General features: G+C 40.3%; 1 protein-coding gene across 1 annotated transcript; it reads left to right on the forward strand.

Annotated features, from left to right (window-relative positions):
- The first annotated feature begins 252 nt into the window (after positions 1-252).
- On the forward strand, positions 253-16,466 carry prkaa1 (protein kinase, AMP-activated, alpha 1 catalytic subunit). The gene is made up of 9 exons (XM_074690605.1): positions 253-471; positions 3,389-3,530; positions 6,683-6,776; positions 7,017-7,161; positions 9,354-9,441; positions 9,588-9,812; positions 9,896-10,415; positions 10,498-10,624; positions 13,756-16,466. Exons 1-9 carry the CDS (start codon positions 375-377, stop codon positions 14,037-14,039), a joined length of 1,722 nt encoding a protein of 573 aa, XP_074546706.1. The 5' UTR covers positions 253-374; the 3' UTR covers positions 14,040-16,466.
- The last annotated feature ends 161 nt before the right edge of the window (positions 16,467-16,627 follow it).

Below are 16,627 nucleotides of genomic sequence, written 5' to 3' on the forward strand. Positions count from 1 at the left end.
ATGTTTTTGTTCAGCCCCCAAAATAAGTTTCTTCCTTTTAACACTTGACATTTTGGAGTAATAAAGGAAGAAGTGATTGCCAAAGTTGTTTTACGTCATTGGGGAATATTACCTTCTGTTCGTGACCCCAAAGCACTTGAATTTTTTTCTCTCCATCCACTATGTGGTCTATTGTTTTGGAAAAAGTTGGTAATAACCGCAGTTTACGAGGAGTCTTTGAACGCAGCATACTACGTCGCTTACGCTTCTGACGAATCGCGCACGAGCCGGGGCGCCTCCCACCCTCCAGCCGCTCCAGTGGAGACGAACACAGCGGAGTTCAGTCCATCTCTGCCCGTAGCTAGCTCACCCCGCAGCAAGGCCACTGCGGGAAGATGGCGACGGAGAAACAGAAACACGAAGGAAGAGTTAAAATTGGACATTACATTCTCGGAGACACGCTCGGAGTGGGGACGTTTGGAAAGGTTAAAGGTACGTCTGACTGTCCCGACGCTTCTGCATCCTGCCAACTGAAAGACGGTGCTAATAGAAGCTAGTAGCTTAGCTGCTAACGTAGCATTCAATAAGAAGCTAACGTTGAGTTTGGTCGCGACGCCAGGAAGGTAACACACTTGTTGTCCTGCTGTTTGCCTCAACTTGTTTTTTTTTCTTCTTAACAAACCTGACATTCCCATTAATAAGATCAACTTTGGGTGCAGGTGTCATTAACAAGCATACAGGACAAGTTTTATAGCATTAGCTTCTGTAATCAGTTATAAATCAGTTAGCGCGTGAGCTAGCCAGAAAGCCACAAGTCGCCTGTCAAGACAGACACCGGGAAGTAAAAACCACCCGCTGGGGGGGCATTTAGTGACCCCTTAGCGTATCGTTTCCTCCTCAATTCCACCTTAAATTATGATGAGAAAGTTCTGAAACTGAACTTTGCCTTTTACCCTTCCTGCGAGTGTCAAATTGCTCCACAGTGGAAAGTGAGTAATGTTCAGATGTATGGAAGGAGTGAGGCAATTCCAGCCGAATAAACGCCCAGTGTTGTCAGTCCAGAGGGCGGTACGATAAGTGTGTCAATACAGTTAAGCTTGTCCCAACAGGTAGTGTGACTGTTATTGAAAACCCCTGTTTCTATTTGCTTAATGCCAATTATACCCCTTCTTCCGTTTGTGTGAGTGAGAAGACTTAAATCCAGCCTACAGGCTCCTTTCTCTTTCATCAGGCAGGGCTTTTTGTCTCCAGGGAACACATGATTACACCTAAATATACCCAAATCAAGCATAACAACCCAGCCCTCTCCTAAAACAACCACCATCTTTGTTTACAGTGAGGTCTCAGTGAGTCATCTCTCTCTGCTCCTCTTTTTGATGTTTTAGGACGAGGAGCAGAGTGTGCTGGAGAGAGTTTGGGCCCCGTGATTGTTATGGTCTTGAGTCCTGGAGACTTGGTTAATAGTTCACTCACAGTACAACTGGTAAATCAATAGTAGCTGATGGCTAACTTTCCCATGTGAGTGTGTTGTGTTCCCACCATGCATTCAAAGTTTAGTGAGTTTCATTATTTCATAAACAACACAAGTACTCCAGTATAAAGATCTTTGTTTCTGGGTGAATCTCTTGGTTGAGGTGGGGGAAAAAAGTTAAAAAATTCAAAGATTCATATAAGAATCTCAATTCTAAAAATCCACTATCCTGGATCTGTTCATAAACTTCAAAAGTCATTTATATAATTAGTATTTCCTCTGTCTCTTAACACACCCTCATTGGCTTCCCTACAACAAAGTTGCTGCACACAACTTGCTGTGAAGAGGAACTATGGAGGAGCAAGAAATTAAGTTAGTCCCATCTTCTATGAAGGCAGCAGTTTGGGCTCATTTCGGATTTTATAATCTCCCTGGGAAAGAGAAGCTCGACCTCCAGCTAACCAGCGCACCCTGCACCTATTTTTCAGGAAGCACCTAGCCAACTCTGAACAGGCAAAACAAAATAACCAAATCTACCGCTTGTTTTATCTTGAAAGACTTACCCCTTTGCAGCCCAGTCGAGAAAGAAGGTTTTAGATACATCAAACAAAGGCAAAAGTTGCGGAAGCCCTGACTAGAGCAACCATTTTAACCAATTTATTATAAACAAACGCAGGTAGTCTGACAGGACGAAGAGACACGATGAGAACTAGAGCCTTATTTAGCGGTGTTAATGTGTGAAAGTAACGCGCTGAAAATTCTCTAAATAAAGCGTGAATGCAGACCCAACTTGTTACATCCTGGAATATCACTTTAACACCAATTTGTTTAGTTTGTATACTATTTTATTTTTGTAACTTTATCTAACAGTATTATTTCATGTGCAGTAAATGCTTCCTTTTGTCTTCAGTTTACCTTTGTGTACATTATTGGAAGCAGTAAATTTAACTTTTGCAAATTTCAAAATCATATCATGTTATACAAACTTAATTGTTTCGATGCCATAATTTGCGTCAGTAATACACTATGCTTTGTATCAATTTTTGAATCAAGAATTCACTTTGAATCAAATCGTGAGACACACTAAGGCCATGTCCACATGTTGCCAGGTATTCGGCAAACCGCATATATTTTTACACGTTGAAGCCTGTCGTCCACACAAAACCGCAGCTTTAAGTTACTGAAAAATGATGTTTTCTGAAGACTCTGGAAAACTCTGGTTACATGTATATGCCGAGAAAATGAGTTTTTGGTTCTCAAACGTTACAGATGAATAACAGTGCTTCATCCTGATTGGATGGCACAGGTTTCGCCTGGTGTGTGTGGACGAAATCATGTTTAAAACGTTTTTGGGGGGATATTTGTCTTTGAAAATACTCGGCTACATGTGAACAAGGCCTGAAAGTCTCATCCCTAGCTCTTGGTTTTGACATAAAACAGACAAAATTTAGTTGTTTTTAGAAGTATCTTCCACTTGGTTAATACTTCTTTAGTCCAGCACTTTCTCAAGTAGTGTTAATGGAAGCTTCAATTAATCTTCTCTTGTGGACAGGAGAAAAATAATCAGGTAACTCTGTGTTGTTCACCTGATGCTAGCTTTTTAGCATCTTTAAGCTCACTGTTTTGGTTTCCTTGTGAGTAACTTGATTGTTTTCGTTGTATGTCTTGGTTATCTGAGCATCAAGTCCAGCTGTTTTTGCAAAAAAAGGTCAGATATTTTCCTCTAGGCTGGAATCAGGGTTGATAAATTCAAAGGAGATCCATTTGACAACAAACAAATTAGGGCTGAGCTGTGTTTTGAATGCAGAATATATGTAAATAAGCCGCTCTCTACCAACACGCTTTACATCGGCTTAAGAAGCTGACTGCTTAGATATGAAATTGACCTTTCCCTCTTTTTATTTTCCTGGTTTGACCCTTCCTTTGTTTTCTCTGCAGTGGGCCAACATGAGCTGACCAAGCACCAAGTGGCGGTGAAGATCCTGAACCGGCAGAAGATCCGCAGTTTGGACGTGGTGGGAAAGATCCGACGGGAGATCCAGAACTTAAAGCTCTTCAGGCATCCTCACATAATTAAACTGTAAGTCCTAGATTACACCCTGCTCGCTGTTTCCGTAATCCCCCCCGCCGCCACATTAATGCCACCCACTGAGCTATTTCCAGACTTTAATGGTGTGTTTTAGACCACATCCATCTAGGACAATATCAGCCTGAGCCCCACTGTCCTCTTCCCACAATCCTCGGCTCATTCTGCTTTATTGCCTGTTATGGCTCGTTCCCTCTGTTGACCTTTCATCATGAAATTAAAAAGTGTTTCACCTCAGTCTTTTATGAGGCCTAGCTGTTCCTCCTCTCTGCTTGAGAAGCTGTGAAACAACAGGCAGGAGTCATCCACATACTGTGTTTTTGTTCCATTTTATCTGTGGTCTTCTGCACGCTTTAAGACTCTGACAACATCAGCTGCTGTTGATGCAGAGTTTCACGACTGCGTGTTTTCCATGAGTCATTGTTAAACTTAATCTTAACTGTCTTCGACACCAACCGGAGGTCATCTCGGTCCGTTATTGTTGCTTTATGACTCAGGCGAGTCAATGAAAGACCTGCTTCAAGGAAATTCTCCGTTCAGTTACACAATAACGCTGCACTGCTGCTGGAAAAGTCAGCCATCTAAAAATAAAGGGAGTAGATTGTGGAGGTACTTCCTGCTCGGGTGAGTCCCCAGGCTGCAGCGAAGGCCGCAGTCAGAGGGTCACTGCTGCCCAGGAGGCGTGGCTAATTGCCTGAAATACCAGCTCCATGTCATGCATGCACAAGAATGTAAACTGTGAGAGACGGAGAGCGATCCAGTCTGCGACAGAGTGAACAAACACTGAGGCAGGACGCAGAGCACCAACGCCGGTGAATCATTTTTGGAGCAACGTGACAACGCTGCAACTTTTACAGGATGTTTCTCACAGTTCTGACTCAGGAGATAAGAAGTTAGCTGACAGCTTTGATCAGCTAAAGAGGCCGACAGCTGTAAGACTGCAGCGGGAACTTAAGTAGCTGCAGCCACGATGAATAAAAGCTACAGATCAGACAGAGGTGGTCGAACTGTTGTCGGTTAGGGCTGGGTGATATGGCATTTTATTCATATCTCAATATTTTAAGGTCATGTCACAATATATGATATATCTCCAGCCTTGAGATGTATAAAAACACTCGACTAAAAATTATAAAAAAGTAAATAAATAGATAAATTCGCAACGATTCATTTCCATCCAATCCAATCGACTTAGTTGATCTAGCACATTTTAAAAACAATAAACTTTACCAAAGTGCTGCACAGTAAAAAAACAACTAAGAACATCAATAAAACAAATTAAAATAACACATAGAAACAAACAAAGCCATAAAAGCAGGTTAAAAAAGAAAGACATAAAAGTACAAGATCACACAACTCTCATGCTGAATTAAAAGCCAAATAATAGTAGTGGCAGATTGTTCCATAATTTAAATAGTAGGGATGCACCAATATGAAAATTATGGCTGATAGCTGATATTTAGTGATTTCGAAATTGGTTGAAAAAAAAAAAACTGAAATGATGTGTCGAAGCAGTTCAGAGAGAAAAAGCAACGCGATTGTAAGAAAAGACGACCATGGCGAGGATCAAAGGATGAGTGTACAAGCTTTTGTCTGTGTTATGGATCAAAAACAGGAAGAGAGACATAAAATAAGAGAGTCCACTCTTCTTGGGGTAGTTTTGGTGTTTACAGAGTCAGACAAAACAATATTATTTGAGTCTTGAAAGATCATTCAAGTTGCTCTGAAAATGCCGGCAGCTAATGAGTAAATATCAGCCGATACTGATATTGATACCAAAATATCATGCATCCCTAATAAATATTGAATTTTAAACACCAAAGTAGAATTTTAGCAAATAATACTGTTAACTTTTTGCATGATAACAGGAAATTACCAGGCATTTTTTCGTACAACTATTTACAAAACCACCAGGTGTCAACAAGACTTAACAGACAGTTAATGAACAGTCATGAATTGCCTCATTGCCCTGACACGTTTTCGCCTGTCGTCCACAAGAAACCGCAGCTTTACGTCACTAAAAACAGTGTTTTCTGAAAACTCTGGTGAAGATTTGGAAAACTTTGGTTTCATGGTTTCATGTGGACGCTGGTAAACAGAGTTTTTGGTTCTCAAACGTCACCGCTGAATGACGGGGGCTCCATCTGATTGGCTGGCATGGGTTTTACGTCAGGAAAACACTGACAAATATGGGTTTGGCGTGCTTGAGCTGCACTCACCATCGGATTTACCTGCTGCGTGTGGACGAAAGTATTTCTTAAAATGAACGAGGGGGGGTTACTTGTTTTTTGAAAATACCTGGCTACCTGTGGACATGGCAGAAAGGTCACAAATAGATTAAAAACCCACTTTCGCGCACACTGTAACTCCCAAAACTTCCCCTCTTTCCTAGCAACCATATAATTTTGTGATTGGCTGAGGTGATACACTTTTGACCAATAGAAAAGGAGTGATGTGTTTCTTTATCGATACAAACGATTGAGTCTTTTTTAGATTGCGTAGAAGAAATAAATTTATATGGAGCTACAGGGGTTACAGTGTGTGTCCTGTCCCGCTGACAAACATTGTTTAGGCCTCAGCTTATTTGCTTCTTTTTTATCTTTCCACACGTCTTTGAAGCCACTTCTCCTCACATCATCAATCAACCCACAGATTCACCACATCACACATCCAGATAATTCATTTCATTCACAAACACAAGCATACTTTTGTTGCTAGCAGGGCGCCAGATCTTGATTGATCTGAGACCAAAAGCTTTCTAATCTAAAGGTGCTTTCACAACTGCTGTTTGTTTAATTTCGTCTGGAGAAAGCAAGAGCTGATTGTTTGTGACTGGCAGATGGATTACGTCGTGTAGAGTTTCAAAACATGCCACATGCTCAGGACGTGAATTTACAAAATCAGCAGAGGGAATGTGAGCTGTGGAAAACAAAATTTGTGGAAATAAAAAGAAAAAAAAGATAGAAAGAGGAGAGAATAACCCTCTGACCCTATTTCCATTTTGTGGTTGTTTTGAAGAGATCCTTTTTAAAACTTTTAAGGGTTTGATTCAGAGAGGCACTCAACCTTATTGTCTTTCTTCTGTCTCAAAATGAAATCCCAGCACATGGTTGTGTGTTGAGATTTTAACTTTGTGTTTGTTCCTGCAGGTATCAGGTTATCAGCACCCCCACAGATATCTTCATGGTGATGGAGTACGTCTCAGGAGGAGAGCTCTTCGACTACATCTGCAAAAACGGAAAGGTAATCCTCTTCCTCCGCACCGTCACGTACTGCAGATGTTATCAGGAACATTTCAAGTCCAGGGACAGGATCAGGGGAAGTGTTTGTTCAGAGCAGACACGTAAACCTGTGAACCAGACACTCTGAGCGGCTGTGAACGATTGAAACAACACACCACAGGAAGTGCTGCTGAGTCAGTTGTGATGTGTTGATTGAGTCACAGGGAAGATCTCACCTAATAGATAATTCTCGCTCTGACAGTTGGACGAAAAGGAGAGTCGCCGGCTGTTCCAGCAGATCATTTCTGCTGTCGACTACTGCCACAGGCACATGGTGGTGCATCGAGACCTCAAGCCCGAGAATGTGCTGCTTGATGCACACATGAACGCCAAGATCGCAGATTTTGGTGAGTATGTAAAGAGGTGTAAGAACATCTTGTCCTTGCTTTCATCTCATCAATGCAGCGTGCAGTTTATTTGTCAGCAGTTTTGATAATGAAGAGTTTTCATTAAGTTTATGAGGCCTGCAGAACTAGCATAAACTGTTACAGCATCCCTGACCTCGTGTTACCTCCCAGATTATAATTCCAGGAGAGTCCTCGCTCTGAAACAGCAGGAGTTTAGATTTGGGGGAGGCATGCACTTGTTTGACAGGAGGAGTTGGTAAAAATGACAAGTCCTGCATACATGGGCCTTGCTAAAGACAAAAAGGAATGTAAACAACACAACTAACAAGTTGTAAACAAGGACTTAAACAATGTAGTAAGAATACCTGGAAGTCTGTGACTGTTTCACAGCTCAGAAAATACACTCAGTGTTAGCTTAGCCTGAAGCTGCACAGGGTTTGTGGACTTTCTATTTAAGCGTACACACACAACACAGACTGTTTGTTATTGTTGTGTTTTATCCTGACGCACTTCATGTAAACATACTTTTAAAATAATATGATATAAGTGTAACATAAAAATGTAAATACAATATAAAAATAGAAAATTTTCACACAAAATGTTGAAAAAACAAACTTTGCATTAATTCTTTTTTACAAAAAAGATGACAGGCAAAGCAATGTACAATTGAAGTTCAAAATTCCATCTAACAAAAGAAAAAAAAATCTCATTATAATTGTTATTCATATGTATCTATTTTTTTATTTTAAAATATTTTTTATTAAATTTATTATTTTTTTAATTATTATTTTTGATTATAAAATATTTTAAATGTAATTTATAAATATTTTTTATTTAATTTTAAATGTTTTTCTTTTAATTTAATTTTTAATTTATTTTTATTTATTTGTTTTTCTTTTCAGGTGCAAAGTTAAGAATATCTTTCATCCTGGTATTTGTATAACATACTGTTTAACAACAATTTTATGTATACATACAACTATATATATGTAAATATAATATAAATATAAAAACACAAATGTTAACATTCTATTTACAGCTGTACATTTGGATATTAAGTGAATCATAAACCAGATTGACCACTCTAAAGAATATACATACACATACAAGAATACACATGGACAAACAAGTAAAGCAGGAAGGAAATGTGAAGCATAAAAATAAATTTATTAATTTTTTTAAAAAGTTAATAGATTAATGAAAATGTGTTTATTAAGAAATAAAGTCTAAATTATTCAGAGTAATTTACTTATTTTGATTTGTTACTGATCTCTATTTCTGCTCCTTTTCTTGTGACTTCAAATGTTGTCACAGGACAACATTTCCTGAGTCAGAAACAGGACACACGCAGAGAGAAGAGAAAATTCATCGTTACCACGTCCACGTCCTTAAATGAGGCTAAATCTTTCTCTGCTGCAGCTGCTCAAAGTTTCACTCACTGGAGATCAATGAAACTGCCACTATCAGAACAAAGCCCTCACTTCTTAAAGATCTCTTCTTCTTTTTAAAATAAAATTTAAATGATGTGTGCCAGATACATGTGTCAGTGAGAGATTTTTAGGTTAACTTGAAACCAAAGAACTGATGGAGAAGTCTTACATCGACCCACTCAATCAGAATTTTGCTTTACACGCTAAGCTTTTTTGTCATATTTATTTCTTGTTGTATCATTTCAATGTGAGTAGAGTTAATTTATAAAGCAGTATATATACAAACTGCAATATATCTGCTTTCAAACAACGTACAAACAAAAGAGGTTATTAGTCAGCGTTTACAGACTTTTTGAAGGGCAGGGGCATTTTTTGCCACCCAGGAGGGTAGTTTCGTGTTTTATTTTATGTTTTTGTTATTATTTCATTTTATTTCCAATGAATTAACACAGAATACAACAAAAATGTCCATCCTGACACTATATCAATGATGAACTGACTCGTACGTTTTTTTTTTTTAAACCCACAACCTTGTGGAAATGTAGGGTGTCATCAGAGTAGCCTATGATGTGGTCAAGGGAAGCATGTAGAGGACAAACTAGAGGGGACCGAGCATTGATCCCTGGGGTACACCATGTGAAACAGGGTTGGGAGTTGCAGCTATTGATGGAGATGTATTTTTGTCAATTTTACCAAGCACGTTTCAGAATTTTCAGTGAGTAATGAATGCTAACGCTTTATAATGACCGTCATTGTGCACAGGTTTATCAAACATGATGTCAGACGGAGAATTCCTGCGAACAAGCTGCGGTTCTCCCAACTATGCTGCTCCTGAGGTCATTTCAGGAAGGTAACGTGTTTTGCCTGCATTTGAACTCGACACCACTGCACAGATTATTTCCCATCCTATGGCTACAAGATGTTTCTGCATAAACACACAGAAGAAACATTTAATGCTTTGGCACCAACAGTCTGTCTGTTTTTGCTCCTCGGCAGGTTATATGCTGGTCCAGAGGTGGATATCTGGAGCAGCGGCGTCATTCTCTATGCCTTGTTGTGCGGGACACTTCCCTTCGATGACGATCACGTGCCAACGCTATTCAAGAAGATCTGTGACGGGATCTTTTTCACCCCTCAGTATCTGAATCCATCTGTAATAAGCCTTCTGAAACACATGCTGCAGGTGGACCCCATGAAGAGAGCCACCATCAAAGAGATCCGGTGAGAATCTGTGAAATCAAGTCCGACTAATGTAGATAAACAATGCATTTATTAACCAGCGTCACTGATTTTGCTCTCCGCAGAGAAGACGACTGGTTTAAAGAGGACCTACCCAAGTACTTGTTCCCTGAGGACCCCTCCTACAGCAACAACATGATCGACGATGAGGCCCTGAAGGAGGTGTGTGAGAAGTTCGAGTGCACAGAGGAAGAGGTCCTCTCCTGCATATACAGCCGCAACCATCAGGATCCACTGGCGGTCGCCTACCACCTCATCATCGACAATCGTCGCATCATGAGCGAAGCCAAGGACTTCTACCTGGCTTCTAGTCCCCCAGACTCCTTTCTAGACGACCAGCACCTGACCACGTCCGGTGCAGCCGTGACAGGCGTCGTGAAGCCCCACCCTGAGAGGGTACCTTTCCTCGTAGCGGAGACTCTGCCTCGACCTCGTCACACCCTGGATGAGCTAAACCCCCAGAAGTCGAAGCACCAGGGCGTGAGGAGGGCCAAGTGGCACCTGGGTATCCGCAGTCAGAGCAGACCAAACGATATCATGTCGGAAGTGTGCCGCGCCATGAAACAGCTGGACTACGAATGGAAGGTGAGGGGAAGCTGGGTGAAAAGATGCTTCGTTAGCTGCACTTTTATCCTGCCGTGTCTCACATTCTTCAAAACTTTCCCAGGTTGTCAATCCGTATTATCTCCGTGTGAGGAGGAAGAATCCGATCACTGGCGTGCAAACCAAAATGAGCCTTCAACTCTACCAGGTGGACAGCAGAACCTACCTCCTAGACTTCCGTAGCATAGATGGTAAGAGCCTCTTTTTTTCAAGCAGATTTGTCACATATTTATCTGAAATGACATGTTTTTTAATAAACAGCCCATACCTTGGATCTTGGCTCTCTGCGTCCTGTTAGCTGGATTATGTCCCATGGTAATCTGTGCCAGCGCAGACTTCATAAATGATTGACTCAGGGTTGGGATCTTGGTTTGCTCAGTCTGTGTAGGTGTGCAGCGGAACTTCAAAGTAAACCGTGAGATAAGAGTCTCGTTACAGGCCGTTCACACAGCTCAGGGTAGTAAACTGTTTTCTGCCTGCAGCTTCAGAAAAGACTGGCAGGGTGCTCATGTTTGGCTACAGTAGGAACTAGGCATGCTATTTTTTTCCCTTTCTTTTGCCCCCTTGTTTAATGTCTTTATAAACCTAAAATGCTTGCCTGTAAACCCTCCATCAAGCTAAGTCAAGTTAATCTTATTTACTATACAGCACCAGATCAAAGCAGAAGTAGTTAAAGGTCACATCTTCCACAGATCAGGTCTTCACCTTTTGCTTTTATTTAACAGACTGAATAGCTGCAGTAGAGATAGAGGGAATTTTTTTCGGGGCCGATACTGATTATTAGTTGGCCAGGTGGCCAATAACCGATATTTGGGGGCCAAAATTCATCTGCAGTAAAAGTGACAATACTGGCGTCTAGGGATGGGTTCTGAAATGGTTACTTTTGTAGGAACCGGGTACCGATTCAGGTAAAAAATGAATGCATCCTTGTGACTGTGAGGGACTCGAAGAGTAAGTGATTTTCCAAACTGGACATGAACACAGCATTACAAGGGTATATATTGAAGAATGAACAATTTAAAGAGATTTTTTATTTTATTATAAAACAAATACATAATTTTTATCAGATAAACACAAAAAAGTACCGAAAAATTGGTACTGTTGAGAACTGATACCAATTGCCAGGTATTGGTATCATGAAACTTGAAAAGTACCCATCCCTACTTGCATCAAAATTTTGAACAAAACAAACTTCAACACTTAGTTTGAATCTCTTTTAGCATATAATGATAAAGTTATAATACATTTTATTTGGAGTAGGGCTGCACGATTTTCGCAATCGCAATGTCAGCACATGCAATTAAGATTTTTCTCCATGATAACCAAGCAAGTCTGTAGACTCATCATGACACAACTTTTTTTATTAAATCGCAAACACAATCGCAATCGCAATATTGTCCACCTAATGGCAAATCGCACCTTTTCCCCAAATCATGCAGCACTAATTTGGAGGTGTGTTTCAAGACACATAAGGTCACTTTACAAAAAAAGATAGAAGCATTGTAAAACATCCTTAAAACGAAACATCAGCTTAAAAACATGTAAAGTTATGTTTGTTAATCAGCTCCCTGGCTCAGCAGCTGTCTTATAAAGTTAAATCAAAACTTTAAAAAATGAGAAGCTCCCTAAAGTTTTCTACAGTGAGTCAAGTTTTCCAAAAAATGTCTCTGTGTGTCACCAAAAAAAAAAAAAGACAGATGCCGATATGCTTCAAAATGCTAAATATTAGCACCCAACAGACACTAACCCTAGACAGTCATGCTACGGCTTGAGGGGGAACATAAAGCTCTTTCGTTCTGAATGAGTGTAGTCTGTTTTTATCCAATGTTGTGGCGTTAACGTCTCATTGTTCATCTCATCTCTTGAACTCTGATGTGTAGCCACCAGAGTCATAACCATAAAAGGTGACACAGATCTAAAGTGTTTGTGTTAACCGCTGTGCACGGCCTGATTTGAGAAAGGTTAAGGATGTGGGTTTGGAGTGCTTAAGTTTTGCTACCGAAGAGCATCAAATAAACAAATGCAAACAAGTAATTAGAAAGGAGTGCAGAAGTTTCCGGCTGTTAGTGTTTTTCACACGTTATCTGTGCCAGTAACAACTTTTTTTTAATCACTGAAGCACTTATTTAAAGCTATGATCTACGATCTGAAACCCAGTTTGGCTGATGAGACACCTTTGAAAAACGCAGCCTCACTCACCCCTCCCCTCCGTGTTCCAAGATCCCGCCCCCCACCTTGTATCGCCCTCTTCACCTCCTAACAACACGCCCTCTTCGACAGAGCAAAAAGTGGGCGAGGCTTTACCTTTCTTGGCGTGTCTTCACCAGCTCAGTTTAAAATGCTAAAGATGTGTGGCTAACTTGTGCTAAAATCTATTGACAGAGCCGACCCGTTCCGACCAGCAGCGTTCAGTCATTAGCCAGTATAGGCTCAGACTAACCAGAGTTATTCAGCTGACATCTCCCACTGTGGTAAACAAAGTCATTACCTGTTCAACAGAAACTCAGCTGTCTCAGCGTCAGTCTTCAGTCCCAAATCCCTCTGCAGCTTTTTCCACCGGTCATACATTTCTCCAACGTTCAGTCTCTGTTAGCACCTGTATCGCTCATAATTCTTCCTTGCTTCAGCCTTTTCCTTGAAACTTTTTTGTTTTCTTCCCTTCCCTGTGGAGGGTAACAGTAACAGATTCCTGGTTTCGGTCTTCTCTGGCTCCATGAGGCTTCAGTAGCTGAGCAGCTAGCTGACGTGAGAGGGGTTGTGGGGAAGGACGAGGTGGGACCATGGGCTGGACGGTGCAAAGCGAGGGAGACAGGGGATTGGTCAACTAGTATGCAGCTTTGCAGCGGATATATTGAATGGGTTTTTTCGTTCTTTTTGGTCTTTATATTGTGTAAATTGGACCATAGGACGGTGTTATTAAGATGTACAAAGCTTCCAAATCGTACACCATAGCTTTAATCTACAGTTCCGGCAATTAATCTGAGTGTATCCGTTAGCTTGCTCAAGCTTCAGCTGACAGCATCAAAAAAAGTCAAGAAACGACCTCTGTGCCATCATTTCTGACTCTTACCGTGTGTTCATTAGAAACTAAACCTGTTATATAACCACGTTCAAAAATATGCATGATCCGTTAAGCTGCAATTCTGATTATGGTGAGTGTTTTCTAATAAGTCTTTTACAGTTAGCAAAGAGTGCTGAACAGGAAGCAGGAAGCAGCTTCAGTACAGTCCCAAACAAAGCCATCCAACTTTTCATTTAGAGAATCTAGAGTTTAAATCTGTGGATATTTTCCTCATCATCATTTTGTTTTCTTCTCTTTCAGATGATATGTTGGAGACAAAATCTGGATCAGCTACCCCTCTCCGCTCTGGCTCTGTGGGCAACTACCGCACCACTATAAAGAACGATGTAGACGGCGGAGAGGCTCCCACTACATCCAGCAACGTACACCCTATCAAGGCTGCAGAGGGCTCCTTAGCTTCATCACTGACCTCATCCATCGATTCAACGGGAGGGGCAGACAACGCCACCGTACCTCGACCAGGAAGCCACACCATCGAGTTCTTCGAAATGTGCGCGAATCTTATTAAACTACTTGCACGATAGCTTGCAAAACAATCGTTAGCCTTTTTTTCCTCTCCGAGTGTCTTTATAGCAATAAGCATGCAACCGATTCATGGCTCAGTTCATCCCGGCTGAGGATGAAGTGATCGTTCCATGGCACTGATGCAGGTTGGCGTTCCCTACGTGGGAGAGATGTTACTGAGCTGGCAGGGAATGTAAAAGGGGGTCACTGGGAAGGATGAGCGACCAAGCTTCTTAACAGAAAGGACGGAACAACATTAAAGAAAGGGTTTTTAAATTTTTCTGATCAATTTAACAGTCCAAACTATACCTACCATTCAGATAAGTGATTACACTGAATTCCCCGCACTGTAGCCAGTGATCTCTGCTTTCAGAACAGAGAACAAGATCAAGTTCCTGCCTGCAGAAAAAAAAAAAAAAAGCCACCGCCCGATGATGCTGATGCTGATGCTGATCGTTGGCAGTGGTGCAGGAGGCAGGAAACACTTTTGCACAAGTATCTTAGATTTCCTGCTGCTCTTGTATTTCTTTTAGCGAGGATCAGAGAAGTGGTGCAGATGTATCGGAGCGCTGCACCGGCTCCATCTAAAGGGGGTTGTGGTGCCCGTCACATTCATTCGACTCTGGAGAAGTGCAATGACCCATGTTGTTTCTGTCTTGTGTCGGGGACTAAAGAATGCTTCATCAGATTTCTGTTTTGGTTCATTTCATTGTGAATCTTAAGTTGTTAGAGACTAAATTCTCATGGTTTTGTCCTTGTTGTAAAAAAATTGTTTGAATTTGTCTGTCCCCTTCGTTTTTATATATTGAGACGTGAATATATTTATCGGTGCGTTGAGTGAACGCAGTGTTGGTTCTATTGGAAATGGAGTTGTTTTCTTTACTGCATTGAGATCTATTGCTGGATGGTATATATTTTCCTTTTTTACTGTCTGGTTTTTAAATCAATATCACACTTGTTTCCTTCAATCACAACGATTCTGATACTTGATTGTCTTCCCAGATGGATATAACCTGCTTTTACCATTTAAGAGTTTCTTTTTTTTTTGCCATTACAGTCAAAATCTAGAAATATATCATATTAAAACGACGAGTTGATTTTGACTTTTTCTTTCTTGTGTTTAGATGAAGAATTAGGATTTGAGTGTGAAACCTGAGTGCGATGCCTTTTGCCTCCTTTAAATTTGTAAATTGCCAATCCATCACAGGTGTACAGGCCCGAGAGCCTGATTCGGAAATGCAAAATCACAATTAAGTGGACCCCGTCAGAATACGTCTACAGTTTTTTAGATTTATTTATGTTGAGACAAACATACCGTTGAAGATGAACCGGTGAGCGCTCTCACACTTCTCATTGAGACCAAATAACATCACAGAAGATTAACGTGATGAAGTGTGGGAGGTTTATATTTGATAGAGAAGTATCTAATCTGAATCTTGCACGCTCACAAAAGCCGAGTTGAAAGTCTTTAATCACAACTTCGATGCCTCTCCCTCCATTTCCTGTCCAGTCTTAAAGTTTTGAGTGGTGTCTGTTGTTTGGCTGCCTTATCGTTATCAGTACTGTCAATCTGTTTTCATGTCTGTAAAGTTGGACTTAAGTTCTGGTCGGAGTTTTTGGGACCTTTTGCAATTTTTGAGTTTAGTTCACAAGTTTCTTTTTCAATGTTTTTGAGTTTTTGAGGAGTTTAAAGATTATTTAATCGTTAGCATTACACATAAAAGAGAAAAAAATTCACAAAGCTTAAACATCTGATTATTCTGTTGCCAAACTATTGTAAACCTCAGTGACTGTTTCCACCTTTCAACTAAAGAAATAGGAATAAACAAAAACAAAGGTTCTAACACCATCAATCACTACCATCTATGTTCAAACAAGCCAGGTTTTAAAGAGCTTTGTATATTGTAAAATGAGACATCCTATTTATTCTTGGTGGGAGGTTGCAGTTGCTGAGGTCAGAGTTTCCAGTGTTGAGCTCTCAACAGCTTTAAAAAAATCTCAACTATCTCATTTGTATAAACAATTTTACATTTTAGAGATCTATTAAATCAAAATTGAGTGACAATATTTGTGATCATCTTGTTTCTTTTGTCATAAGGTGCAGGTTTGGACTGAAAAAGTTTCTGAACTAACATGATCATGGTACAGAAACACACTTTGGTCATGGGGAGATATTGTCAAATATTTCCAGTTTTGAAGGGCAGTTGCAAGTACTGTTTACATAACTTTTCATGGGTGTCATGATGGGTTTTGTAAGAGAGATGAATGTGTGAACTGAGACATTTGTTGACAGCTAATGGAGAAATAGTTCTGTGTGAACTGCTTTGAAGAAATATTGTTCTATTTTTGTTTGATGTGTAAAGGGACCCTAGCAGATCGACCAGTGTAAATTTGAATGGACAGTGTTGAAATCATTTGTATACACAACTGCCTAATAAACTGCTAAATTGCACACAAGTATCTGCATGTTTCCAGTCATTTTACTGTAAGGAAAATTCACATCAGCTTAATAAATGTACTTATTACTCATATAAAAATCCGGTAATAAACAGATAAAACAAATATGAATGCTACATACCTTACTACTTTTACTCTTGTCTAATAAAAC

Source organism: Halichoeres trimaculatus, unplaced genomic scaffold, assembly GCF_033239565.1.
Source record: "Halichoeres trimaculatus isolate MK-OKI-2021-1 unplaced genomic scaffold, fHalTri1.1 fHalTri1_scaffold_16, whole genome shotgun sequence".
NCBI lineage: Eukaryota > Metazoa > Chordata > Actinopteri > Labriformes > Labridae > Halichoeres > Halichoeres trimaculatus.

What these genes read in the sequence shown, in the direction of transcription:
- prkaa1 (XM_074690605.1), top strand. Translation starts at nt 375, where the DNA reads ATGGCGACGGAGAAACAGAAACACGAAGGAAGAGTTAAAATTGGACAT. An exon ending in CATCCTCACATAATTAAACT is followed by an intron (nt 3,531 to 6,682) that starts GTAAGTCCTAGA and finishes TTGTTCCTGCAG; the next exon opens with GTATCAGGTTATCAGCACCC. An exon ending in GCCACCATCAAAGAGATCCG is followed by an intron (nt 9,813 to 9,895) that starts GTGAGAATCTGT and finishes TGCTCTCCGCAG; the next exon opens with AGAAGACGACTGGTTTAAAG.